Below are 27,341 nucleotides of genomic sequence, written 5' to 3'. Positions count from 1 at the left end.
TCTGCGAGCCAGATACAATCATCAAAAGAGCCACATCTGGCTCGCGAGCCATAGGTTCCCGACCCGATCTCGTGGATGCATAGCGCAACTATTGTAACTTGAATGCTATGTGCCTTATGATGCAGAGTGCCCTAGGATGCATAGCGCAACCGCAGCCACTATTGTAGCTTGAATTCTATGTGCCTTATGATGCAGAGTGCCCTGTACTGTATATGAAAAATGTTTTAAAATAGGCCATTCATTGAAGGTGCGCTTTTGAATCCAAAGCGCCTTATCGTGCAGAAAATACGGCGCTTGCATTCCTCAACAGAAAATTTGTTTCAGTGGATGAACGCTATGCCAACAACATGTCTTGACTTCCCTGAGGAAGTATACTGTCTTGTAGCGCTTCATCATGATGTCGGATGGTATCAGGTGTTCGAATGCATGTAAAGCAAAACAAATCCATGAATCTTTTGAAGTAATTGCACAGGTTTTGTCACGAAGCGACATCAAGTCGAAAGCATTTCAACAGTTAACGTAAAAATAAGTAGAGTGGATGCCCAATGATGAAGAGGATTGAGTAGAATGACCATCCAAGCTGCATTCTCCAAGAGGAGCAGTATGTTTCTTTTGATTTCCTTGACAGCTCTCGTGGGTATTGACAATTGTGAAAAACAATATAGTTGTTCTGTTTTTTTTCATGTCCAAAACAAAACAAAAATGCACAAATGTAATGACATAGCGGATAATTTGAATGTTTTTTTTTTCTTCTTTAGCCTATACTGCCTTAGTATAAAAAATAGTTTAATACTGTGCATAATTCATTTACCATGGCACTGTAAATAATGTAAATCAAAACCATTTGTCTGAATTGTGTTTACATGTAATTTCCCAAATGCCAATGGAGAGTAAGGCAACAAAGAACACAAAGATGGAATGATGTCGTTCTGTTGAGCTGTCACTACTGTACTTATCGCACTTACCCAAGTTCACACCACGAGTGTACAAAGATGTGTGCAGATAATAAAATACCATATTAGTCTACGACGGTTTCACATTGATGATTTGAATTGAAGCATGTTCAACCCAGAAACAATTCACATACATGGAGATAAAACATGATCCCTTTCACTGGCCTAAAAATCATGGCGACAGCTAAAATTGCATGTACACCAACTGGATAATGTCAAGTCCTAATAATCCCACTAGCAAGACGATCCGTTAGTAACAGAGAGGGACGGGTTATTGGTACTTTGAGGTTTATATATAATATACATAGTTGGATGCTTAAGTAAGCAGGAAACTACCACAAGAAGTTCACATTTTGGCTCTTTCCCTCAGAAGGAGCAATACGTTGATACATTGATGCAATGTTAATGCTTCCAGTCTAGCTTCAACCGAAATCCATTTTTGACCTGCTTCAGTCATGGCATATATTAGTTAGATTCACGGAGCAATGCACAAGCAGAGATAGCCCTGACAAGATTATCTGTCAGCGAGCAGTTGAAACTTTGCGCTGCAGCGGAATTTGGGGTGAAGATGAGCACCCGGACTTGTGATTCAATTTGGCACCACCGGTACCAACAGCAGCCAGCACATACTCTTGTGGCAGAGTGTAAGTAAAGCATGGAATCTGTATCGGCTAGCATGACCTCGCTCAGCTCAAAAGGTGATCCAGTCTTCTTGCTCCGTTAGACGGCCCACATTTTCTTCTGCTGGAAGTAGGCATCAAATCTGTCCAGGGCGTATTCCTACAAGGTAGAACATTTGCAGAAAACACAGATTAGGCGTCGGGGCACATCATCCACTTTGCATTTTTAATAGAAATATTGTAAAAGTTGGATGATTTCAGTCAGCCTAGACCAGTGGTTCTCAACCTGAATTCGATCGAACCCCAGGTATTCGTTCGGTCTCTGTCTTGACTGTGAGGCAGGTGTGCTAACTGTGCTTTGCCAATTTGCATCATGAGGTATTTAATATTTGGAAATAAAATTCATCATGTTGTGCATTCAGTACATTAAAAAAAACATACTGTACAACCTCAACCAGGAAACAGACCAAAAAATAAGTACAATGGAGGGTTGGGGGTTGCATTCACTTAAAGATAGCGATCATACAGATGTCTTTTCTCATTTAAAACATGGTCCGAATCACTTTTTAGTGCAAACTTATACCGCATTTATAAGTCCATCAAGAGTACTTGTCTTCAGTTTGTGATACAACAAAATAAATGGTTTCTCATATTGTTGCATACGGAGAGTGTCTTGTGATAACAGGTTGTGAAGCGGCACTTTACAAATACAATTGATTGAATGTGTATTTGTCAGGAACACGTGGGATCTGTTATGCTTTGTTTCCTTTGATTCATGAGCTGGATTTGGGTCTAGCGCATTATACTGCAGCTGCTCGCACATGATTTGAAAGCTGACAAATGGGCAGAGGTCTCAAGTGTTGATAGGTGTGTGACCCACAAATTCGAGTGCAATGTGTAGAAGTGCAAACACTCAAGACATTTTGACATGGCGGTTGACATGGCAATCTGACCTGACCTGACCTATGCCGACCAGTTCTTACCAAAACATATGAACTCTGCAGGTCAATCGTGCTTACTGTTTAGTTTTCGTATTCGTGTTGATTTGCCTTTAACCCTTTCATGCACCCTGTAAGCTGATAACATGATAAGCTGTCCACTGTAGTAGCCGCCGTCCCCGAAAGGGTTAACATTTAACCCAATAATAGTGTCAAAGTAGGTAATTGCATCACTCACCAGATATCCGAACTTGATGGTCGATAGACGGGCCTGGATGATGGACCACAAGCCCCAAAAGAAGTGGGATGCAAGGGAGAATCTGTTTTCCAAAGCAAAGCACACCGACACTTGTCTCAGATGTTGCTTGCCTTTGCCATCAATTGTCTTACAGTGTCAAATGTCGTCATTTTACTGACCTGTTGACCTCCGTGTAAAGCTCCTCCTTCATTTTCATTTGGTCCTCTTGACTTAAGCTGTCGAATCCTTCATGGGACGCGCGCAGGTAATTTTCAATGAAGTGGAGCTGCTCAGAGACGACACAAGGTTGCTGAGGTCAGTATTTGACGCAGAAAGCACCAATGTGTTCAAGGCAAAAAAAACCCCAAAAAGTTCATTACACTGTAGCCCACACACCTGCTGAGCCTTGCAAGGGTAATCTTGAGCTTTCACTTTGAAGAAGGGAAACTCGTCACAGTTGTAGTCATACATCCACTCACAGAAATGGTTGCCAATATCAAATCCCCTGCAACAAATGAAAAATAGGATGCCGATGAGTTATGTTCCCACAAAATGACCGAATATATGACCTACGGTAATAAATCTTCATATACGGAGACAGCGGACCTGACATTATTTTGGTTTTCATTTGGCTTTATCCGGGAGTAATCTCTTGTAGCAAGGGCTCAATAATGTGTTGTGATTCCAAAAGATAATAATGTTACTGAACCCAACATCAGTGCTTTAATAACAGTGCCGCGTCCAACTCGGTGTGTTTTCATGCACTTTTGTCCACTCGAGGAGAGCACGAGATCTTGTTTTTCAAGTCGGTTCACTTCTTTGTTGTGAGGCTCCCTGCACTGAAGCCCCCTGCATGTGGCTTGTAGCTCTTCACAGCAACAGAAACACAGCAGGCCAATTCCAGAAAAGGTTGAACCAAACAACCACAAACTGAAATAAAGAACTGCCATATAAAAATGGATAATGCCTGCTTTTGAAATTTTCAAAGATACCCATGTTGAGATTTGTCGCTTTTCTTTCACTGTTGCTAACATAGTGCAAAGCAAAGATCGCTCCTGTACGCACCAGGAAATGTTCCATTTGCACATTTATATCAATCCCAATGCCTATTAGATGAAGTGTCCCGCACCTGAGCAGACTCCAAGCCTTGAGAACATTGCCTCCACTACGCAACTCCGGCAGACATGTCCCTCATTCACTTGACACAATTCAGTTCCCAGAAGTGTGTTACATTTAAACTGTGTTTAAAGCCCACTTTCTTGATATACCATACTCATTGGGCAAATCCTAACAAATATTTTTTAACATTATTTGTTTGAATTGTTGGAATTCTAATGCAATCTATTCATTGGTCGATTGCTTTTGAGGGGCCATGTTGACGCAGCCACGACATGGCCTTCTGCTTCAAAGTAGGTCACGTCACGGTGGACAGACAGTATACTCATTATACGATATATACCGGTAGAGAGAGAGAGAGAGATATATATATATATACACAGAGAGAGAGAGATTTATATAGATTTATAAATATAGTAATAGTGTGTCTATTTTGAGGGCTGTTTTCCCACGGAAATTTAAGAGCAGTGTTCACAGGTTGTGTGTGTAGTATGCCATTTGTGTCCAGTAAGTCACATGGCCACAGCATATGGGGAGCCTTAAAGGGGCTGTGCAAGGGTGGGGTGGGGAGGTAGAGCTTGGGGATTGGACAAAAGGACTGTGGGAGAAAAATGAAAGCTTTGTCTGCTCTTCACTGTGAGTCGAGACCAGCGTCAGCTACAGTGTTGCTGTGCTATGCAGCGCATTCGGTTTCCCGTTAAAAGCCATAAACTATATGATGAGCATGCTCTCAAGGACTCGACTGCCGCTGTTTTAAAAACAGCACGGCAAGCATAACGCGACATCATTGCATTAGGTCCGGATACTGTTGCTCTATGCATCCACATTGTTTGCTCTCACTGGCCTGCCAAATCTGGTTACATAACAAGTGCAGAGAGTATTTCCACATTGCAAACCGCGAGGTGACCATGAATTATGACTGCTGGGAGGATGTATTGATTCCATCCAGGCTGTGTGCCAAGTGGTGTTCTTTTCCCTTTCCTTTGCCCCATCAATCTAGGTTTGTGCTGAGTATCTCGGTTATGTACGGGTTTTAAGCGCTCTGTTTCTCTACCAGCATGCGCACATACTCGGAGATGCGCAGCAAGTTCTTTATCGGAGGGGATAATTAAAAGAGGATGAGGGATGTTGAAATTCAGCAGACTCTGTTGGTCAGTCTGCAGACACGATTTGTATCAGACTCAAGGATTTATTATGAAACTTCCATAAATGTTCAGGTTTTCAAACTGGATTTGGAAAGATGTTGACTATTCTTTTAAAAGAACAGATAGAGGCAGTTATTTTCGGAATTCGAGAGACTCTTAACTCTATAGGACATAAGTGTGTGTGTGTGTGTGTGTGTGTGTGTGTGTGGTTATACACTTTTCATGATCTCAAAATTCAAGAGGAGGAAAAAGCGATTTCTTTCACCCTTTCAGGGACAGCGGTTACTAGAGTGGACAGCTATTCAAATGTTATTTTCTCTTATACGAATGAATCTCAATGTCACAGTTGTGCATCAACCACTAAAATGGATCCTTATGTGTCTTGCCATCCCCTGCCATTATTTTTTTTTCATGCCTAAAAGACTTATATATAAACACTTGAGAAAAAACCCTGATGTTGGTGATCACTATTTGTGCATGAAAGAGTAAAGATGATTAGTGACATAAAAGCAGTGTTGCTGTGCAGGATCCAACAATGACCGTACGTGGACCATAAAAAAGAAAATAAACTTTGAGGAAGAGAACAAAGGACAATAAAATGTTTGGTTTAATTTGCAACTGCGCACTTGAATGGCTTGTCTATCCAGTTAGTGAGGAGTGTGCAAGCATACCTGTAGTTATAGCTGCTGTACTCAAAGTCAATGAGCATCAGCTTCTGTTTGTCCGACTGATGGTGGTCTTTTAGTAGTAAGATGTTTCCTAAAGCAACAAATGCTGTTTGTCACCTTTAGTGTCGATTTTACAGTATTTTACACATACAGCACATTTGACAATAAAGTTGTATCCAATCCAATCCAAACAGTGCTTATATTGCAAAAAGAGAATATATCTGCATGATTTTACCTTCTTGACAATCGTTGTGGCAAAACACCACTGGAGAGTGGGTGGATTCCAGCAGAGACCTGAACACAGATCGACAACAGGCAAGGTCAGCAGTGCACTTCACAAAACCTGCATTATGAGGTTCACTTGATCATGATTTTTTTTTTTTTTGCTGACTGGCAACAAACGTAATCAGTGTTGTAAAGGTCATCTGTGTAGACGAAACTATGACACCAAGCACAGACGTCATCAAGTTAATCACCCATGAATGAACATAATCGGCTTTAATATTACCGGTGCTCCGGTGGCATTCGGTTTCACATTCTCACTACAACAATGTTCTTGATGTCACTTTCAATTTTGTTGGTAGTGTGCAAAATCTACCAAATGGAAAACACCTTCACATACCCACATTTTTGATGATGACCATTAGAATAAGAACAACATACTTGAGCCAATCCATCTCCTGCTGTAGGTTGTAGCTGAGCAAGCGGTTGAAATGGCGCAAGTGAGACTCCCGGGTGAAGTTCAGCCTCATGACTTGGTTTAAGTACCTGATGACGAATGCAGACAAACACAAAGACGTATTCACTCCACGTGTCAATTATGCAGTCAGCGCAATGCTAAAAGAGGCACCAGGAATCCCTCTATACTTGCAGGTCGATACACTGAAAGTGGATGTCACATGCAGGCAAGTGAAAAAGGGAAAGGGATATATTTTGAGCTTTTGAGAATTAATATGCAGGTCAGTGGCAACAGAGAGGTGACATGATAACAAGAAACCCTTTATGAAGACAGTGCTGCGACCCGGCGAGTGTCTGCTTTTGGGATTTCTAAGAAATTGCAAACAGCATGATTACTTCATAAACCATTCACAGTGTAAATGCAGACTTGTCACTGAATCCAAATGATGTATTCTCATTTATTTTGTCTCAATGACAAATTTATGAGTGAACTGGGTCTTTTTTGTTCCCTTACAAATACACCTGGAATATGTAGCGAATATTTAGTCACAACAAATAAAATTGCAATCTATGCATCTTTTAGTTGTAAGATTAAGATTGTTTGCAACGTGTGACCTAAAACGAAACAGCAATCATGCCACAGCATACGAGTCATATGAGTACTACACTACTACCTTGATGTCATGTCATAAAGCCCCACTTTGAAACTTTCCATGAAGAAAAGTGGAACAGGACGATGGACTTTGTCACGGCACATTGGCAATAATCCTGCAGCGTAATCTTTGTAAACAGCTAGCAGACAAACTTTGGCTCGGTTCAAACGGAAATACGGGATGATATCGATGGAAGTTATAGAATTCTAGATGTGTTATCTTTGAAAGTGGGGAATGGGGACTTTACAGTGATTTAAACGTGGAGCAGTTTTTGTTGACTCATTGTATAAACTGGCCTTACACATAAAGAGGAAGAAGGATGTGTTGTTGGAGTTTTTATCTTTATTGTTGTTTTTTTTTTTTTTTTTGACCAGTAACATTACGGCATAGAGGAAAACTACCGGACATGCAGTAGGTTAAAGGCATAGCCTTTGTCTCAAAAAGATAGCTAGAAAATAAACATTCACTTTTGTTCAAGCAGTCATATGGTATCAAATCCTCTAATATGAACTTCTGGATAAATTCACCTGGAAAATCTGGACTGCGCTGCCTGCCAAGACCATTTCATGCCAACCTAAAATCAGTCTGGAGGTGAACTACAAACGTAATGACTTTGAAATTGAAGTGCAGGAAAGCGGAGCATATGTGGAGAAAAACTAAAGTCCCAAGTTCATTTTGACCTGTACAGACAAGGTCTTTTGTAATTTGAACAAAGAGTTAGTGAAAACTAAACAACACTTTTCTGAAATCATGACGAAGAACCTCAACAATACGCAAACTCAACTGGGGTCGACAAACTCATAAATCCCCCAAACCAAATAGCAACAGAACTCTTCTCAACAGATAAATGCAAATAATTTGCATGCTACTTTAGTGAAAGATCATGCAGTACTTCAAATCACCTGGGAATAATTCAGTGACCATGACAGAATTTGATACAGTGGATCAAAAAACTATCACAGATTTGTTTCAGAAGTTGAAACCATCAACGAGCTGTCTTGAGCCAATTCCATCTGACTTTTTCAAAACTATTGTGAAATGTGTGCAAACCAAGTTACAGGAAATAATCAACTGCTCACTTAAGGCAGGCGAGCTTCCTAAAAACCAAAAACACAGAAAAAAAAATGTAGCCGCCGTCAAGGTGAACGTAAAAGAGAACGCTGGATGTCTCGTTAGTAAATTATAGACAGAAAGTGCCTTTTAGTGGACTTTTTGATCAATTCCAAACATGTTTCAGACATGCAGGGAATGTGTCTAAAATTGCTGAGTTACTTTGTAACCATTGGAAGTTTTGAATCTGATTGAATGGCCATAACATGTGGGGTCCCTCAAAGGTCAGTCCTTGGACCCATTTGTTTAGTCTGTAGATGTTACCGCTGGGTCAGTTGCATCAGAGTGCCAATGTTGGATGTCATGGTTATGCAGATGACCCACTACTATATTTATCAATGTCCCCAAATGACAGCAGTTCAAATAACGAATTGTGTCACTGTGTCTGGAGCAAAAATAGCTGGATGAACCAAAGTCTGAAAATTCTGGTACGTGATTTCTCTTTTTTTCCCTTTTACTTTACTTGTAAATATTTTTAAAGTTTTCTGTTTGTGTGTTTTGACATTGTCAATTAATGGTCTTTTTGTATTTATTTTTTCTCTGCTTTGCTTGTGAGTGTCATTGCCTCTTACAGCGTGTTTAGCAAATGTGTGTAGGTGTTGTTTCCTTGCTTGTTTAAGTTCCCTTTTGTATGAAATGGGCTATGTAATAAAAGTTGTCTTGCCTTGCCTATTATATTGGAACAAGTAATAAAAAAAGAAATAAATTCAAGAGTGTCGGTGCCCACGTTAGGCACATTAAAGTCTCAAGTATCCTATTCATGTTCCTGTCAGTTTGTAACCTGCTAGCTAACCCACTAACTCCATAATGTTCATGATCGATTTAAAATTACATATTCATAGAAAAAAAACATTCTAATCAATATTTAAGTACTCGGTTGTTGTAGTGAAACACAATAAACACAAGGAAGTACAAAGTGAAAGGACAATTCTCAATTCAAAGCGAGGCAGTGCTGCAAAGTGGTCAATGGGTCAAACGAATAGGCGCTCAATTACAAGGAGTGAGTGGGTCAGGGCATTTTTGCTCTTATCTAATTTCATGTCAAAGAGAACTGCTGGATTTTGAATTAAAATAGGATTTAAGAAGAAGAAAATGACAAAAATAGCTACATTTAAGTGCTTCACAGAAAAAATTCGGCCAGTCCGTGTTACAACATACACACAATTGCAAAGTATAAATGACACCACCTCTACCTCAATTTGGCCCAGGAAAACCCCGGAGTTAATTTAGTGACTTACTTGTCCATGGTTCCAAACAACCATTTGGGCTCCTTGTTGAAAGGCATTCTCATTCCATGAAACTTGGCCATTTTCTCAGCAACCTCTGCCGAAATGCTCGGGTTGCTCAGTTCGCACGTTTCCAGCTTACGGCTCTGTTGATACATAATGTGCTTTATTTAAAGGCATGAAGTTATAGTCTCTTTAATATGCACAGACTGGCAACAGAATTACAAGCAAATCAAAAACAAGAATAGTCTCTCTTAAATGAGGTACCCAAAATCTAGACATAGCTCTCCGTTTGATGAGGTGCAGTTCTACAGCGCTGCAAGCTGCAACTACTACTACTACTACTACAAAACCAAAATAATAAACCTATTAGTAATGTACATTTCTCTGACAGTGTCAATATATACTCAGAATATTTGAATCAGTTCTGGGGTTTCAGTGTACATAGAGTTGTGACCACTAAGTGTTTTTCAATTGATATTTTTTCCATACGATCACATCTAATAAAATGCAAATTGGTTTTTTTTTGTTTTTTTTTTAACCACTTAACGACAAATATTGCATGAATCATGTAGATGCTCAAGAGTCGAGTACTAATAAGCATGGTTCCCCTCCATTAACATTAACATACCGGTACATGCTATCAATAAATGGTGACTTACCGGCACATACTGCTCCAGTCGTCCCTGAGGAAAAATCCCGTAGAGTTTCGGTCCCAATTCTCTCTCTGCCAGGATTGCAAACATCACACTCTCCAAGACCATGGCCTCTGCCCCCTAAGATAGACATGCGACAACCATAAGTAACAGCTGCAGACGTCTGATACTGCCCTAACGAACAACCCAAATAATGTGTGCTGTAAAAATGATGCACGAGGAAAACAAAAACAGGGCTTTCAGAAAACTGGAAAGGGGGGAGAAGACACGATAAATTTCCCTGGCGTAAAAATGATGCCAAAACATATGGTGGCGTGTCACTCGCGGTGGCAGCCTCTGATGGGACAAGCTGAAAGCCACAACTCATTGTTCCAACATTTGCGTTAACCAACCAAGTTTGAATAATTCTCACAAGTACAAATGAGCGCCCTGAAGCATATATTCGAAAACATGACATACAGTTCTCATCTCAATAGCTTTAGTCATCTGATGCACATGTACCGTATTTTTCGCACTATAAGGTGCATCAAAAAGTCTTCCATTTTCTTAAAAGCTCACAGTGCGCCTTAAAATCCGGTGCGCCTTGTGTATGGTCATTATGGTAATATGTCGACCGCAAAATGACTCCTTGCTGGAAACATGCTTACAGTGTTATAATTTGCTGTAGGTTCAGTGAACTGTGTCGCTGCTTTATTAAATACGTTTTTGTTGCAGCTCCGAAAAAAGGAGAGCTGTGGTGTTGTTTTTTTTTAATTAAAACGGACACTTTATTAATGCTTTTCACAGTCTCAACAAATACAGGTACGTCTTTGTCCGTCTCCGTGCCTTCTCTTCTTCCGTTCGACTCAAGAGGCGTTCATGACCGCCTTGGAAAAACGTAATTTAACGATTCCTTCAATGAAGCTTCAAAAATCGAAAATAATGCATCAAAACAGAAAATCAAGCGAGGAAATACAAAATAAATTCTATAGCCCCCCTACAGAATTTATTTTGTGATTTCCTCGTTTGTGAATACACAACAAAGGAATAAATAACAAACACTTCTGAGACAGTCCAGTCTCCTACATTTTACTGACATCTGATCGTTCTGTTGAAGCTACGCTCAAGGAAATGCCAAGGGGGGGCGATAGAATTTATTTTGTGATTTCCTCGTTTGATTTTCTGTGTCGATGCATTGTTTTCAATTTTCGTAGTTTCATTGAAGTAATCCTTAATTTATGTTTTTCAGAGGCGGTCATGAACACTTCTCGAGTCGAACGGAAGGAGTGTAGCTCCATTTCGTGGATGCATTGTAGATTGCGTCTTGTAACGCAGTGCGTCCAATATATGAAAAAAATAAATAAAAATAGCCCATTCATTGAAGGTGCGCCTCATAATCTAGTGCGCCTTTTAGTGCGGAAAATACGGTACTTTATACTATATTATCTTCAAGAGTTTAACTTCTTTTATCTCGTGCAATTAAAGATAGCAATGACATTTTGAGTTTCCTGAATAAGGTGACATTATTTTGGTGACTTCAGTTTGTACAACTATCTCTGCAGGGGTCCAGCAAAACAAATGTGATGTCTTTATCAAAACACCAATTGATCAAGGACTGTTCAAGAAAATACTCCAAAGAAATGCTTTCTTAGTTTTCAATATGCATATATGAGCAATAAATCTATGTCTGATACTGGCTGAAGGAAAGAAACAAGATGGTGGGGAAAGATGGTGGCTCGAGTCAAAGACAAATCAGCTGTTGTTGCTGGTTAGTTGGGTTCGCCTGTCAGAGCTGCGAGGCAAACACAGCCGATGGATTCAAACTTCCAAGAGGCCTTGGCCCACCGACAGCACCAATCACTGTTGAAGCTCCTGAAGCCAAGTAGACAGCCTCATCTTTCTTCCTTTATCTTGCTAATACAGTACACACACACACGCACCCGCACACACAATGAACTTTGCCAGAGAGCCAATCTTGGTTTTGCCCCATCTCCTTCACAGCTTTATTTCACGTTTGCCGTGCAGCTGTCAAAAGTCTTCGCAATCTCAAAATCTTCGCTGTGTTGATGTTTAAGTCTTGAAAATGTTGGACTATGTTTTTAAATGTAAGCGACATGTGCTGAGTTTATTTTTTCTCCTGCTCAAACCATCCTCCCATTGCGGAGAATGGTTGGAGTCGATCGTTTTTTTTTCCCCCTCCTCATCCCGACTGTTTCCTTTCACATCTAAGATATCGGGGGCGCTTAACAACGACACGCCAGGCTTCTCTTTCTGTCTCCCCCATGTTGGTTATTGCTGTGCCGTTTTTCGAAACGGGTTGTAACTGGGAAGTAAATTCCTTATGTGTTTATTGCATACTTGGCCAATAAATCCTGATTCTGATTTCTCTACAGCGACTTGCTGCAATGTCTTTTGAGCTTCAGTTGCCAATCTTACCAAATCGACATAGCATATGGAACAAAAAAAAACAAATTTTCACTGGACAGCATAGCAATGCCAGTGTAGGAATTAGTGCTGCATAAAACGCTGATACTTCGACTTTGGTGAATAACCTTGAGATAAATGGCTGCCACGGCAGAACGTTGGGATGACTTCTGGGTTCTTTGGCCATCAGCCAGGGAATGTCGGACAGTCCAGCAGGAAGACGTCTTGCCTTAAAGGAAACGGCTATGCTTTGCGAGCCCTTCAACGTCACGTCAAATCTTTTTGCACTGCATCACGAGGACAATCACTGAGATATGCTGACATCTCTATTTTCTGTAAGATACAGTTCTCTCAAAGAGCATTGGAAATATCAGGACTCACGTACACTTTCAGGAATTCATTTCAAGTAAAGAACAAAATGATGGCAGACTGTTGAAGCGGTCGCTTAAAATTCGGCATTGCTTTCAAAAGAAACGTGACCTATATTTTGAGACAGGTCAAGGAACTCGATGTCCACTCAACAACTGATCCTCAAATGCCGAAACCAATGAAATTCCAACTAAACTGGGTTAAGCCCATACATACCGTTTATTTCAGGATATTCACCAGAGCAACATGAACAGTCACATAATTTAGACACTGCTCAGAAGTGGAACGTTGTCATCCTTGCCAGTGCGGAGTAAGCGCCCCGTTCTTACGTAATCCCCTCACGCAGGGCTGATCACGTGTGGTTTTAAATCTCCAGCGTACATTATCTAATATGTCATCATCATCTCACCATGCGCATACTGTAATTATATCACCCAACTGTGAAACTCAGGATACAAATATTCAGAACGCGCCGTACTCTTTCGACGCTCTCAAGTGTTGCACACGAAGCAGTTGGCCTGCTTGAGTCTGCAACCATCCAAGTCCAGTGTTTAGTTTCCTTGCTCTGAAATGAATGGGGCTGATGCCAAATAATGTCTTTTTTCTCACCAATTCTCTGAGAACAACACTGAGAACTAAGGCAGTCTTAAAACATGTCACAATTTGGTTGTCAAACGGAGAGCATTTTATCATTCCCACAGGAGTTGGCACCTTCCTGATACCCTTTCCGACACTGGAAGTTGATGAAATCTTAGTCTGAAAGCTGACGTACGCTCCGGGATCAGAGCTACTGCCATATATCAGTGCCCCGATGTTACGTGGCTAGCCTTGGAGTGTTTCAGCAGGTGCACTCTGAGCTATGTGACATCTGCTCCAGCAACCACAATGCTTATCTCATGCTTGTCCCACAATGTGTGTCAATAAGCCAGTTGAGGCAACGATGATAACTACATTTGACCTGAAATGGGAACATGATCTGAGGTACGACTTGAGAACCTCAAAGTCACTGAACGATACGACAAGGCCTACTAAAATCTGACCTCTTGAGTTGATGTTACGCAACACTAGCCGTGGTCTACGTCGAAGGACGACGCAGCCGACATAAAGAGGTAACAGATACCGCGCTATGCTGCAGAGCAACCTGGTATCACCTCAAAGGGATTAATGCAGTGTCATTCCGTCTAAGCCAAATAGGATTAACCTGCGCCAGACACACTGCAGATGCCCAAGGTTACATTATCTCTCTAACAGGCGGACAGCTGCAGCTCAGTCTTTTTGAGACTTTGCTATGGAGAGGAAAGGGCTGCGGCCCTAAATCTTCACTCTGGACCAAAACAAGGTCACAGATAAGAGTTGCTGAAGAGATGTTAGTTTGCTTCAAACTGTTTCAGGCGTCCTTGAACAAGGCACTGAAAATGCTACACAAATGAGCTACCCGCATGCTCTCTTGATCAAGTTATACTGCGCATGTGTTTGGATTGATTCGGTTTGGGGTGCATGCCACCTACTGCAGCGCCGTGTGTCTAACTAATTTGGGTGAATGAAAAAATCACAAAGAAAACGGCGCCGTCACCATTCGAGCCTACAATCGAATGACTTCATTGCGATCACATGATGGAGGGGGTTGTATTTCACCCTCACAATGTGAGAGGTCTGTGTGACTGAGAGGTCATTGTGAGGCCTCAAGCTGCTATCTTAAACTGAGCCCATTCTTGTGGCTTCTTATGAAAAAAATAACGCTTGATGCGTCATCATCTGCCAATTGTTTTAAACAGGAATTCCTGAAACGTATGACAAACGATTCCCGGACAAATATTTTATTCATTCATCTATTTCAGGCCCTGGGAGCTGGCGTTTTATTTCCAGTCCGTGATTGGCACATTCACGCCGCAGAAACGTTCGAGAGGGGAGAGGTGTTCAATTCAAACTTTTAAGTGCAATCACCCAAAGGGTGACAAAGATATGGTCATCTCTTTGACTTCCCAAAAAGAGAAAATAACCGCCACACCCCAACAAGAGAACTGAGAATTTCGAGGGAAAAGTGTTTTCGGACACACTGGAAGGTGAGTGTTGAATGGGTTGTCATTAGGAACATGTTCGAGACATTGGCACCATCGTCTGTTACTTACTTGAAAAGGATTCTCTTTGTTTGACTGTTGGGATTCCCCTTTATTACAGGACATCTATCAACAAAAGAAAAAGGAAGAACTATCCGTGAATACATGAGAAGCCATCCATGAGCATCCAAAGCGAGCCATGCGCATGGCGCAGACAATACAGTGCGAGTTCAAACACACGCGCACACACACACGCTCTGTGACGTTTGCTTTCACGCATAATGCAAGACTCAGAAGAAGACGGGAGGTCCTATCAAGTTGTGTTTTCTGACCCAACCTTGTTGAAAGTATTTACTAAAGCTGGGCGAAAGATGCCAGCAGCTATTTTATCAATTTACTCGGGGTGCAATATTCCACTCACATATTTTCATCGCTGAGAAACGCCGTCTCCAGGCTAAGTAAGCTTTGTTTAATCATTAGGAGCAGTGCACTGTGGCAATGAAATCAAACTTCCTTAATCGTGTTAGCTTTTTGGATCAAACATCAGTCATTCCTAAGATGAGACACTCTTTTACAGAAGATGGCTGCCCGTTACCTAGGTGAAGGACACCGTGTCTCTGCTCTCAGACATCTCGAGCAATAAAAGCCAAGTTTAAATTAGACCCATTAGCACGGACGGCCAAAGCCAGGCAGTTATTAACTAGTTCGGGTCTCATATAACCTGAAACTATTAGGCACAGCCACAACAAATGGCTTCAGGAGAGAACGTCTTTCACTTAAAATACTCTTTGTCGACTGCATTTTTGTTTTCAGTCGTTTTGGCAGCACTTCAAACACATTTCAGAACAACACAAGTACTCAAATGTAGGGACAGGAAAAAGTGCTACCATTTGAAAATCTCGATTATTGCGCATAGAATGTTGGGCAAAATGTGCTTTGCTGAGGCCGCGGCCTTTTTTAAGAGCAGAGAGAAAGACATAGAGAAAGAAAGAGACAGAGAGAGACGTCCAGTTGAAATGGAGCTTTGTGTGAGTGACAATTTGCACATCAACAATGAGAAAACCCCAACGAGAGGCTATTTCCCGGCATTCCTCCATTGGGGAGAATGCAGGGAATTAGCCCTGAAGTGCAAGTATCCCTGACTTAAGCCTTTGAGTTGAATACAGTACCTCGCACATATTGCACGGGAAAGGCTTGGATGCGTTCTCTTACATTCTTTGACCAAAGTCCAACTGTAATCTCTGATTCTTCGATTGATTCATTCTGAATAATAAATTATACATTGCTTTAATAGGGCCCCACCACTATGAAATATCACTGTCATCATAGTCATTGTCTCGACGTTTTGTGAGGTCCACCGTCTTGCATACATGGATGGTCACTTCAGTTGTCACTGCTCATAATTTCAAATGTGCAAAAATGATAAAGGGTTGTTGACTTGACATATTTTTATTAGTTCAAAGAAAAACGTGTTGCAGTGCTTTCAGATTGTGAATCTGGGATATTTTTTTATTTTTACAAACTTGAAATAATACCATTGTCATCGTCATTATAATTGTGGCATTTGCTTTTGATCTCCACTCGAGAGTACTTGCATGTGTGTTGAAATAATTTATACTAGGTTGCTATAAACCTGACAATGGGATATCATACATGCTGATGTGATGGAGAAAATGGTTTGGTTGCGTTTTCAGTGTAGTGTTGGGTGTGTCGGCCCTATGACAGTTTGCGGTGATGAACTGCAGACAGACCAGCAACGTCATCTTGAGATAAAAAACGTTTGAGTTGGCAGTACAGTAACTGTATAGGCTGCGAAGAAACCATGAACTAATAGCTTCCAAGCAGCGAGTCGAGTAATAACAGGCCCAATGGCACTCAGGCGGATGACTTCTTGTGCGCCTTCACTCACTTATTGAGTGGAGAATATTGACGCTATTGGGCCTTTGCCGCTCGACTACCATGCTACAACCGTGAGGAGCTACGACCGAGCGTGGAGGTGGACGACGTGCATTCAACCAAGAATGCATCTCAGAGGAGATATGGAAGTGAAGTGAGTCCGAGCACTAAATGGGACAGGAAAATTGAACTAATTCTGATGTACAAGGTATGCGTGTTAATCGCCAATGGTCGAACGATCGTTTGTGAGGAAACTGCTGTTGTTTGTTTACATTCAAATTCATCTTGCAGCAAACGTTAGTTACTTCATGCATGCTATGATTGTGAAACTGTAGTTTCAGTGTCCTGACCATCGATCATCACTGCACTCTCTTATTGGTTGTTGGAGACTTCAGCCTAATCTCTCTGTGTCTCTCTCTCTCTCTCTCTCATCTGTCTAACAAGAAAGAATACAATTGTACACCTCCAGTATGCTAAATGCAAATGTCAAGGGAGCACAGTTGTGTATTTTACTTCTTTTGTTATTTACTGTGATATCTTTACAATCGTTATTATCGTCATTTATGTTTTATGCAGCTGCGGTTGTTGTCGAAGTAGCCTACAGATAATGCTGTGTTGAGTTGTTTTCCCAGCTGGGCAACTGCAATCGTGCCCTAAGCCCCCCCTAGCTTAAAACATTTTTTTTTCAAAAGTTGTTCCAGGTGACTACCTCAGTACAATCACTTGGATGTTTAAAGGAGAAGAGAAATAGATAAAAGAAGGGTTTGTCACTTTGTTCTCTCACCACACTGTAACTTATTCATGTTGGCAGTCAGGGTTGTGCTTTACATGAATGTGTCATATGACTTCGTATTAGTCTGAGATTTCAGAGATCTCATACTGTACCGTGTTTTTTGGTGGGTTCAACAGGGAACAAGAGTGCCCAAGGCACGCTCCTTTGGGAAGCCTACGGCAAAGAACACATGCATGTACAGCCATGGGGGTACATCACGATGTACGACAATGGCTAACACGTGCGTAAACACACGGACGCAACAGGAGTGAAGGCATCACTGCGCATGCATGCAGACACATTCATCGGCCTATGACCTTCAGAAAAAAACACACACACGCACTCAACCACACTGCCCTTCCACCTCTCCTGTCTGTGTCCCATCACATTTCGAGAGTGATCACCTTTTCTTTGTTTCTTGTCTAGCTAAAGCAACAACATAGTGCTCGGGCAACAAGAGTAGTATCTCTCCTAAAGGCAGACAAGCCAACATTCATGCCAATTTGGTTATCAAACTGTGTATTACTTTACATTTCTGCCGACTGCTCATTTTGAAACAAGCCGTCAGAAAAGATTCCACAGTGTGTGCAGGCTCGTAAATGCAAGAATTGCGGACTTGTGAAGTGCTCATCACATTTTTTGTATGTAGGGAAAAGACAGCTGTGAGAGAAATTAAAATAATAGAGAAGACTCCCACCTGCAGGATGGCCCCATAAAGGCGCAGCAGAATACTCCTTGGCTCATCCCCAACAGTGTTCACACTGTCTGGGAGGCTGCACAGGAAGAGCTTGTTACTCAGCCCACCCCTGGAAGACACATAAATAAGTCACTATGATAAATAGACTAGAATGAACCACCAGATCCAGCAGTCTCTTTCGTTCTTTCTAATTTGACTAAGTAAAATTATGATTACATTGCAGTGGTTGTGTAATATACGCATCTGCCTTTCACAGAGAAAGTGTGAGTTCAATTCTCGGCCGGTGCCCCAATACCAAGCAAGTCACTTGCCCCAAGACTGGATAAATGGGTGATTTAAGTCAGAAAGCTCATCCGGTGTAAAAATTGCAGCAGAGTCACATGAGTGACTCGTTTTAGTGCGTCCAGACGGGACAAGTCAAAAGCAAAATAAAGAGTTTGATATCATTGATGACGCTGAATTTGGAACACTGTTTGCTGTCAGACTCACGTTTCCCATTCCTTTGTGGGGGGTGAATGTCGCATGACAAATTGGCACCCACCTATGAAGCAGTTACAAGTGAACCCCGATTATTATTGCCTGGCAACAATGGCCTCTTAATCCCGAAGAATCTGACCATTAATATACTCAAACTAATTTCTACACAACAGTTTTTATTACAATTGGACAGTTTCAATCATGACTTATTTTTGGTCTGTTTAAATTTGTCATGCATTGCTAACTTTTCAGTTCAATAGAGGAAGTATAATTTTCTTTCAATCTTAATGATTGGTCCACACGATTCAAGCACCATTATCATTTACAGCGCAAATTATTGTTGCTTTGAAAAAAATCTATTCGGCTTGGCAAATTAGTCAGTAGCTATAGAATTAGCAAAGGCCTGACGGACTTATCCGAAGACATGTTCAGATTGAATTTATCTAGAGCGCAGGTGTCAAACTCAAGGCCTTGGGGCCAAATCCAGCCCACTACATCAGTTTAAGACGCCCACTAAGGCAAATAAAGTGTGTCTTCAGCATGTTTCTTGATAAAAGGATTTGTTCTTTTAATTTTGGCAGAAAATATGGATTTAAAATGCTATGTCTTTTCGCCTTCTCTTCGCCTTACTTCACCCCGGGCTGTCTCCAACCAAAGACATGCCCTTCATTAACGAGTTGGGTGCGTTCATAAACAAGACCATAGCCGTTTCTCAATTCGTGTTCTTGTCCATTCTTTCGTCCTTGTGACCTAGTGAAAGGTCATCAGTCGTGACTCAAGTCCTGTTCCAATTGAAAGGTTGCATTCACCAAGAATGCACAAAATACACCAATGTTGTTCTTAGCTGTTAGCATAAAGCAAGGATTGATCAGTTGGAGACTTCTGAGTCCCAATTTGCATTTCATGTTGCTATTCAAATGGCTGAGGAGAGGACTCATATTTGTTTCAAACCTTTTTTTTCCAGCATTATCATATTACAGCAATACCTCTGAACATCACAAGTACAGAACCGTTCTAATTACAAAGATACTACAATCTTAGGAAGTACGTTCTTAGGAAGTCTGTACTTGCTGAGTTCTCAAGACTGTACTTAGTGTTCTTGATATTGAAACATAGTTACAGGCACAAGATAGGACCAGAGAGAGATGTTTTTTCAAACAATCATTTCAAATTCTACTGTCAGGTCATTTTTGTGAAAAATCCCAAATTTTACCCTTTGACATTTTTACAAGCAGTTTCCCCACCAAATCACTCTTCAAGTTAAATAAACATTCGTTATACTATTCTGCCACGGAATCCGTGATTTCTGATTTCACAATTTTTTTGTTCAGGAAAATACACACTAACAATGAAATGTAGGGGCAATGTTGTGGCAGTAATATGTTGCGATTATGATAACCATAAGTAACCATCGCTGTAATAGGTGATGAATTCAAATATCAAATAGCTCGAGCACTCCCGAAACTGTAGAAATAAATGAAAAGTATAAAAAGAAATGACAAATAAAAGTATAAAAATAAACGACAAAATAAACGACTCGATTTTCGAAAAAAATGTGTGAATTCGCGATTGACTGTGGCTATCAAAGTAATAAAGACTCTTTGAGGGTAACTGCAAATGTGGCCCATGAATTCGTTTAACAGCATGTTGTACGTTTACAGTCAACGTGAAGAGCACTGTAATTTAAAAGCAGATAATTTGCTACCCCTGGGGCCAGTGTGCCCAGTTTCAACGATGTGCCTTTGCTTTGAATAACATTTATCATCGCCGACACAAAAAGAACGTGACCTACCGCCGACACAAAAAGAACGTGACCTACCTTATAACGGTGATCTCGAAGTCGTCCTCCGCCAGGATTTTCCAGGACCCATTGAGGAACTCCTTGCACCAGAGGTAAGCATTTAACCGTGTGTCCTGGTCGGGAGTCTCGGGGCGGACCAGGTCCTTGCAATCCTGTTGAGCACCAGGCTGAACCTGCAAGGCGTTCTCGGTTACCAGCAAACCCAGCGACAGAGAGGGGGAAGAGGAAACCCCGTTGATAAATTTGGTCTTCATTTTAGCTTTTTAAACAGAAAAGCCACAAATAAAAAAAATACGACGAATTATATCGCTATATTAAGTGTTCACCGGTTTTGTTTCTCAAAATACTAAGATTCGTTGACTCGCTGTAGAATTTATTTTCAAGCAGTAGGTTTTCACGTTTTCTTCAATTTTAACGTGGAAAATTGCGACCGATTTGACGTTCAAGCTTCGTAAAGGGAAGGTCGCCGGACGTTGAGAGATCCTGCTTGGGAATGGGTGAGATGTTGCGGTGGTGCGGATTTACAGCGAAGATGGAAGGACGCGGAGGGCGTGGTCACATGACTCACATACACCAATTTAATTTCTTCTCCTGGTTGGTCGGCCCAGACACCGCCCAGCGGACGGTCATTGTGGGCTGGACCAAAACAAACGAGATGGCCGTGGTCCACTTCAAACGTGCATCACGTAACACACGCAACACTCCCGTCGACATGACAACGTTGTATCAGTGAAGTGAACACGTTGGTTTACCACAGATAGAAATCAAGACCGTTGAAGTCATCCCACATTACACACACAAACCTATGTATATATATATATGTACTACACTGTACATGCTAGGTTAGTATAAAAAATTCTGTTAAGGTTGGCTGATCAACCTCAAGTTAATGCATTGCGCAAATGTCCCGCAAATATAGCTAACAAATAAACGAATAAATAACGTAACGCATGATTGAATCTACATTATTCTTGTCTGCCAAGAATGTGGCCAGATTAGTAGAGTATATGAGTATTAATTTTGCAGTGTGTTCTCGTTAGTCTTTTCAAACATGATTGAAATCTACATGTGTAACTCAGGACAGTTATAGCAGGGAATGAATGAATGAGCCTATATTGCATGAGCTCAGTTTGTAAATATTTTTATTGTACTCACAATGGCCAGAAATATTAATTGGCAGTTGACCCTGTGCTGAGGTAGAATGCATAAACAGTCTTTTTGTACATTGGAACTTTAGTATGGTTCTTGTTTTAAATATATGCCAACTTGTTTTATTACTTTAACATATTTTGGTTGACAGCTAAATTATTTATACATATATATCGCGCCATCTTGATTAATGCATACATACCTTTAAATGTACATTTATATTTAACTATACAGTATTTCGCTGTTAAAGAGACAACCAAACGGGGACGTTTGACCTAAACCTTTATTTTGAAAACTAAAAACCGCATCGAGATACTTCTGCTCATCGAGCTTCCACTCTTCGAGGTGAGCGTGCGCGCGCCCTCTAGGCCTGCACTTTACATAGTACAACTCGGCGGCTTTTGATGACGTAACGGGTAGCTCAGCCGTCAACACACAAAAACAACACAAGTCAGCTGTCTGGCACAGGTTGCTGAGAGCCGAATTCGCAAAATACCGCTTTTTACTGTTCTACATTTTCTGTACTATCATTAACGCTTGAAGCGTCTCTATTCAACTTTTGATACAACGTGGGATTAAATAGCATCGATCGGAAACTCCTTTGTTTCCGTTTTGCTTTAGCCACTAACAGGTTAGCTTCACATATTGGGGGATCGAGGGTGCCGAGCCTGTTCGACACAGAGGTAAATTACACGTCTTCAATATGATGACCTATAAACGTCATTATTTTAACAATATGAACTGCTACAGAATCTAAATATTGACTTAAATTAACAGCAGTAAAGTTATCAATTGAACTTATTCTGACTGCTGATTAATATCTTGTTAAAATTGTCATGTGTTTTCACGTAGTATTTATACAATACGTCTTTATTTGTATTGTTGCTGCAGCTGTAACAAAGCGCTTTATAGAACATTTAACATAGAATAACAAAATATTACAACCGAACACGTTAACATAAAACAATAATACTATCGTATCAATGATTCCTGCATTTGCCTTGCTGTTTGAAGCTCAAACAAGAAGCTGTAATGTCCTTTGAGGAATACAGAGATTGGTTCAATTCTCCCATCCCATTTCGATCGGCTTCAATTCCAATCGCTGAATCTCAGTCTCCAATATGAAAAATCATGTTTGCCACCCTTGAGAATTGCTCAGAATTACACCATCCTCAAGGATAGCACAGAAAACTGCAAAAGCTTTTCAGTCATCATTGTGTCTGCAGTCATGTCCATTCAAAATTGATTTGACTTCAAATATCTGTCGACCAGCACTCCATAAGCTGAGTTATTCATGTGATAAAACACCCTTTGTTACAATCTAGATAGGCCTTTCAAAAGAAGATTTATTTATTTTCCTGCAGCCAAAAAATGTAATCCTTCCTGACTTTACTTTGTCATTGCTTACTTTAAGCCAAAGAGACAGATTTATGGCAAAGCCAGACCACAAGACTTCCCGGTGGAGATTCTGACACCCACCATCAGCCACCGTTCTGACCAATCAACATGTCTCCGCGGAAAAGACCCTTGGTTCCTGTAAGCAACCGTCGCAAAACAGAGGACGACTACTTCCCTTTCCACTTCCTGCCTGTGGAGTGCCAGCTCCATGTGTTGTCTTTCCTGAATGAGGTGGATAAATGTAGCTGTGCTCTGGTTTGCTTGAGCTGGAGTTGCCTTGTTCGTTCCTGGAAGCTGTGGCGGGTTGCTGACTATTCCCGTCGCGGCGTCTTCCACCTGGGGCAAGAGGGGCTGCTCGTGTCCAATCGCGAGTTTGAGAGGTGGAAATCCTGGGTTCACCTCTACACGCACCATCTCATCTCACGCCGAGCCAGCCTTCTCACTCTGAAGGCCAGCTTTGATTTGGGGGATCGCTGTAATAAGTGGGGTGACCTGCTCTGCCACCTGTTGGATAATGTCCACTGCAGGGATCTCAGTCACCTTGACCTCAACTGGACGTTTACGCATCTTGAACCTCTGGATCTCAGGGTGCATTCTAGCTCCAGTTCCCACCAGGACAGCATTACTAAGATGGACCAGGTAACAATATTCAGCTGCATTTTATTGACACGTTCAACAGACATGTAGTCAGCCACTCACAGACAGTAACGGGTCAGTTAAAATCTTGATATTTGATGGTCATGTAGCTGAAAGATAAAACGACAAAACACATTTTTGGAAACTTATACTACCACTTCACAAATGTTGTTTTTGAGAGTTTGCAGGTGGAGATTGTTTTAACTTTGTTTGTGCTGTAAAATTAGGGGTGTACATCACTCCAATAAAAGATGACTCGATACATATCTCGATACACGGAGTGCGATTCGATTCAAGGATTGTTCGATTTTAAAGTGGAATGATTGGATTTGTATTGTCATTTTACATATGAATGAACTTGTCAGTACTGTGGCATTTTCTTCATGGATATAGTTCACCAATAAAAGACGATTGCGCGTCATTTCCGGACTCCAAAACAAAAATTAAAATCTGCAACATCAATATTTAGTCGTAACAACAAGTTTTTACATTCAGTACACTGGCCAATGCATATTCTCCCCGGGCCTGTGTAGGTTTTCTCTGGCTCCTCCGGTTTCCTCCCACATTCCAAAAACATACGTGGCAGGTTAATAGAACATTCTAAATTGTACCTCGGTGTGAGTGTGAGCATGGTTGGTTGTTCATCTCTGTGTGCCCTGCGATTGGCTGGCAACCGGTTCAGGGTGTCCCACGCATACTGCCTGAAGAAAGCTGGGATAGGCTGCACCCTTGTGAGGATAAAAGCGGCTCGGAAAATGGATGGATGGTCCTCCGTATTTTACCATGGAACATTTGCAATGAAAGAAGTCACACAGATGGATTTAGAAAAAACTTTTATTTACCATACTCGTACACCCCCCTGCCCCCCCAAACAATGCAGAACACAGCTATTTACACAGTAGCGTCCCAGAGGCTTTCTCAGGCACTCTCGTTGTCACATGAAGCCAATTCGCTGATGAGCTTCTCCACCCAGCAATGCAGCCTTTGGGAACCAGTTTATGTGCTGGGGACAGACATGGAAGCGGATGTCGCTCCATAGTGGGACTTGTTGTCCTATCATTGCCAAAAACCCAGCATTTGATCTTCTTGATTGTGTGAACTTTTTAGATCTACCGTACACTATATGTCTCGTTCCCGAATGTTAGGACACTGTCTACAAATTTCATTTGTTTTGACAGGTGACCAATTTCCAGGAGCTGTTGACCAAACTCACCCAGAGTTGTCCTCGTATCACCAAGATGAGGTTACACTTTGACTGGTCAGATTTGTCTGTGTCGCTGCTCACTCAGTTCCAGCAGCTCAAAGTCCTTGAGCTGAAGTACTTCTGGGTTTTCAAAGGATTGACTCCATCCACACTGCAGACCCTAACAACATCCCTTCCCAACCTAAAATCTCTCACCTTACATATCCTGGTGCCGCTGAGGAACTTGGGTATTTCTTACACACTGGAGTCGCTTTCTTTGGAGTTCTTGGACGTGTCACCGAGCAGAGGCCTGGTCTTCTCTTGTCTAAAGCTGCCCGCTCTGCGTGAGCTCAGAGCCAAGAAGATCGTTCGCGGCATCACATTGGACAGGCGTACCAGGCTGAGGATCCAGAGTCGATGGCCCTGCTTGTACCATGTCCTTCGAGAAGGAACGCCAAGGCTCCAGGCCCTCAACAATGAGAGACTCCTTCCTACTTGGAGAGAGAAGAGCTATGGGGAACTCTCGGCCATCCTGGATGGTTCTTGTTATTGTGTCCAGCATCTAGACAGCTGGCTTTGGTAACCAACCAAATCTGTGAATGTAGTTTTATTTCTCAAGGATTGTTTTACTCCGTTTATTCAGAGGGACACAAATAAGAGGCATAAGAAAAGTGACATTCATATGATAAAGTCGGCCATTTCCGCATACAGTATTCCCAAAATCTCCTGCCGTTTGTTTGCACAGCCCCATAAAAGGTTTTCAGTAAGCAGTGAGTTGAAAGCCTTTCAGTCAGTTCAAAAAACAAAGGGCGCCCTTCAAATGAGAACAGGGACATGTAAGATGTTTCCATGATGGCGATCACAAATGTACACACACACACACACGAACACACATTCAGTTTTCAAAGATGTCAATGTTGATTTTAAGGAAGAAAAGGTCTGGACCAAAAACAGTGAAACACGAAAATGAATGCTTAAAATACGATTACGTTGTACAAACCCAATTCCATTGAATTTGGAATGTTGTGTTAAACATAAACAAAACCAGAATACAATAATCGGCAAGTCATTTTCAACCGATATATATAATTGAATACACTACAAAGACACAATTGTTTAATGTTCAAACTCATAGACTTTGTTGTTTTCAGCAAATAATGATTCATTTAGAGTTCCGGCTGTAACGCTTTCCAAAAACGCTGGGACTTGGTCATGTTTACCACGATATTGCATCACATTTTCTTTTTAGATTCTTTAAAGTTTGGGAACAAAGGACACTAATTGTTGAAGCTTTGTATATGGAATTATTTCCCATTCTTGCTTGATCTGCTGGTCTTCTTTGGAATTGGGTTTGTACCTATATGAAAATGAATGAATTCATAGCAAAAAAAAAAGAATGCAAATATGGAAAAAAATCAGTTGTGCATTGTTTTTTTTTTTTCCTATTTTTGGTGGATTTTTTTTCTAATGAAATATAAGTATTCAAAGTCATCTGTCAATTCAGTAACGGTGAAAGACCATATTCAGTAGCAGTGAAGACTACAAAAAGCTTTAAAAAATCTTTCGGACTTTCAGCTTCTGTAAAACCTTCCAGTTGCAACTGGCTGCTAAATAAACTTTGAGAGAGATACTTTCTGCTCTTGTAATTCTGATTCAAGCCTATCAGAAATGCAGCACAACTTAGTCTGGGTTCAAGCAAGCGCTGGACAAATTATTGACGAAAAGATTTTTTAAATTGGCAATCGTGATGTGTTATGTTGTTTCTTTGTACGGTCTGTCCTTTTAAATTAAGCTAGATACGTGTGTAATCATATTGTACTTGCAAATGTAATATTTTAAAAATAAAACACTCCTTGCTTTAAAAAAGGTTTGTTCCACCCAGTCCCTCCCTCTAACCTCTCTCCCACTTCTCCCTGACACAGAGCAATATGGTGCCTTCCAGTGATAATTGAGTTGTGATATAAATCCATGGCTTAAACCAGGATATATGGTTCTACCCTTCAATACCAACACTCTATGATTATTATTATCATGATTATCATTCCTCGTGTTTCCTGCATTTAATCGTAACTTATTGTTCATGTTGTTAGGTTGGATGGAATTTGCTGGTATTTTTTCGAGAGGTGACATGTTTCATATGGTCAGAGATGGCGCCATTGTCCTATCTTTGAATTAAAATGAGAGAAGCTAGCAGTCGTGTCGTATTGATTTTAAAGCCCAAGTGCGAATGACAACAGGCTTTGCATTTCAACTCCTTTTAAGACACAGAGACAGTGGGTACATTTGCGTTGAAATGTACAAAATGATGAAATTATATTGCTCAGCACCCCGAAACCTCTGATCCGAGAAAGCCCCCTGCTGTGATGCACGGAGTAACATTGCTCGACTGCAGTTAGCGAACAGTGATGTTGAATTTAGATTATAGACTGTGGGTATGAATTATGTGAAAATTTTTTAACCCTAAACAGGATTTTACGTTATGAACAGAATACTCTTTCTGTT

The 27,341-nt window shown here is 41.1% G+C and overlaps 2 protein-coding genes across 6 annotated transcripts; one reads left to right on the top strand and one right to left on the bottom strand.

The window, feature by feature from the left end:
• Window positions 1-222: 222 nt before the first annotated feature.
• On the bottom strand, window positions 223-21,013 carry chka (choline kinase alpha). 3 transcript variants are annotated; one of them, XM_019878139.1, is made up of 12 exons: window positions 20,492-21,013; window positions 18,196-18,304; window positions 14,903-14,956; window positions 10,008-10,121; window positions 9,358-9,491; window positions 6,342-6,446; window positions 5,914-5,972; window positions 5,682-5,769; window positions 3,146-3,254; window positions 2,929-3,035; window positions 2,750-2,831; window positions 223-1,733 (listed from the first exon to the last, which is right to left on the bottom strand). In XM_019878139.1, exons 1-12 carry the CDS (start codon window positions 20,725-20,727, stop codon window positions 1,674-1,676), a joined length of 1,257 nt encoding a protein of 418 aa, XP_019733698.1. In that variant the 5' UTR covers window positions 20,728-21,013; the 3' UTR covers window positions 223-1,673. The 3 variants fall into 3 exon arrangements, with proteins under 3 accessions (XP_019733698.1, XP_019733700.1, XP_019733699.1); XM_019878141.1 differs by lacking the exon at window positions 20,492-21,013 and adding an exon at window positions 17,612-17,672 and having other exon boundaries at window positions 18,196-18,301; XM_019878140.1 differs by lacking the exon at window positions 14,903-14,956.
• A 1,009-nt stretch (window positions 21,014-22,022) lies between these two features.
• LOC109520777 (uncharacterized) lies at window positions 22,023-26,120 on the top strand. Of its 3 annotated transcripts, none has more exons than XM_019878254.1 (3): window positions 22,023-22,305; window positions 23,037-23,659; window positions 24,835-26,120. In XM_019878254.1, the coding sequence occupies exons 2-3, from the start codon at window positions 23,129-23,131 to the stop codon at window positions 25,420-25,422; spliced, it is 1,119 nt and encodes a 372-aa protein (XP_019733813.1). In that variant the 5' UTR covers window positions 22,023-22,305; window positions 23,037-23,128; the 3' UTR covers window positions 25,423-26,120. The 3 variants fall into 3 exon arrangements, with proteins under 3 accessions (XP_019733813.1, XP_019733815.1, XP_019733814.1); XM_019878256.1 differs by having other exon boundaries at window positions 22,987-23,659; XM_019878255.1 differs by lacking the exon at window positions 22,023-22,305 and having other exon boundaries at window positions 22,570-23,659.
• Window positions 26,121-27,341: the final 1,221 nt, after the last annotated feature.

The sequence above is a fragment of the Hippocampus comes genome, unplaced genomic scaffold (assembly GCF_001891065.2).
Source record: "Hippocampus comes isolate QL1 unplaced genomic scaffold, H_comes_QL1_v1.1 scaffold37, whole genome shotgun sequence".
NCBI lineage: Eukaryota > Metazoa > Chordata > Actinopteri > Syngnathiformes > Syngnathidae > Hippocampus > Hippocampus comes.
Note: the sequence above shows the minus strand (reverse complement) of the source record. Positions and strands in the feature narration are given on the sequence as shown.

What these genes read in the sequence shown, in the direction of transcription:
- LOC109520777 (XM_019878254.1), top strand. Translation starts at nt 23,129, where the DNA reads ATGTCTCCGCGGAAAAGACCCTTGGTTCCTGTAAGCAACCGTCGCAAA. An exon ending in GCATTACTAAGATGGACCAG is followed by an intron (nt 23,660 to 24,834) that starts GTAACAATATTC and finishes TTGTTTTGACAG; the next exon opens with GTGACCAATTTCCAGGAGCT.
- chka (XM_019878139.1), bottom strand. Translation starts at nt 20,727, where the DNA reads ATGAAGACCAAATTTATCAACGGGGTTTCCTCTTCCCCCTCTCTGTCG. An exon ending in TTCGAGATCACCGTTATAAG is followed by an intron (nt 18,305 to 20,491) that starts GTAGGTCACGTT and finishes TGTGTCTTCCAG; the next exon opens with GGGTGGGCTGAGTAACAAGC. An exon ending in CTTTACACGGAGGTCAACAG is followed by an intron (nt 2,832 to 2,928) that starts GTCAGTAAAATG and finishes TTTGGAAAACAG; the next exon opens with ATTCTCCCTTGCATCCCACT.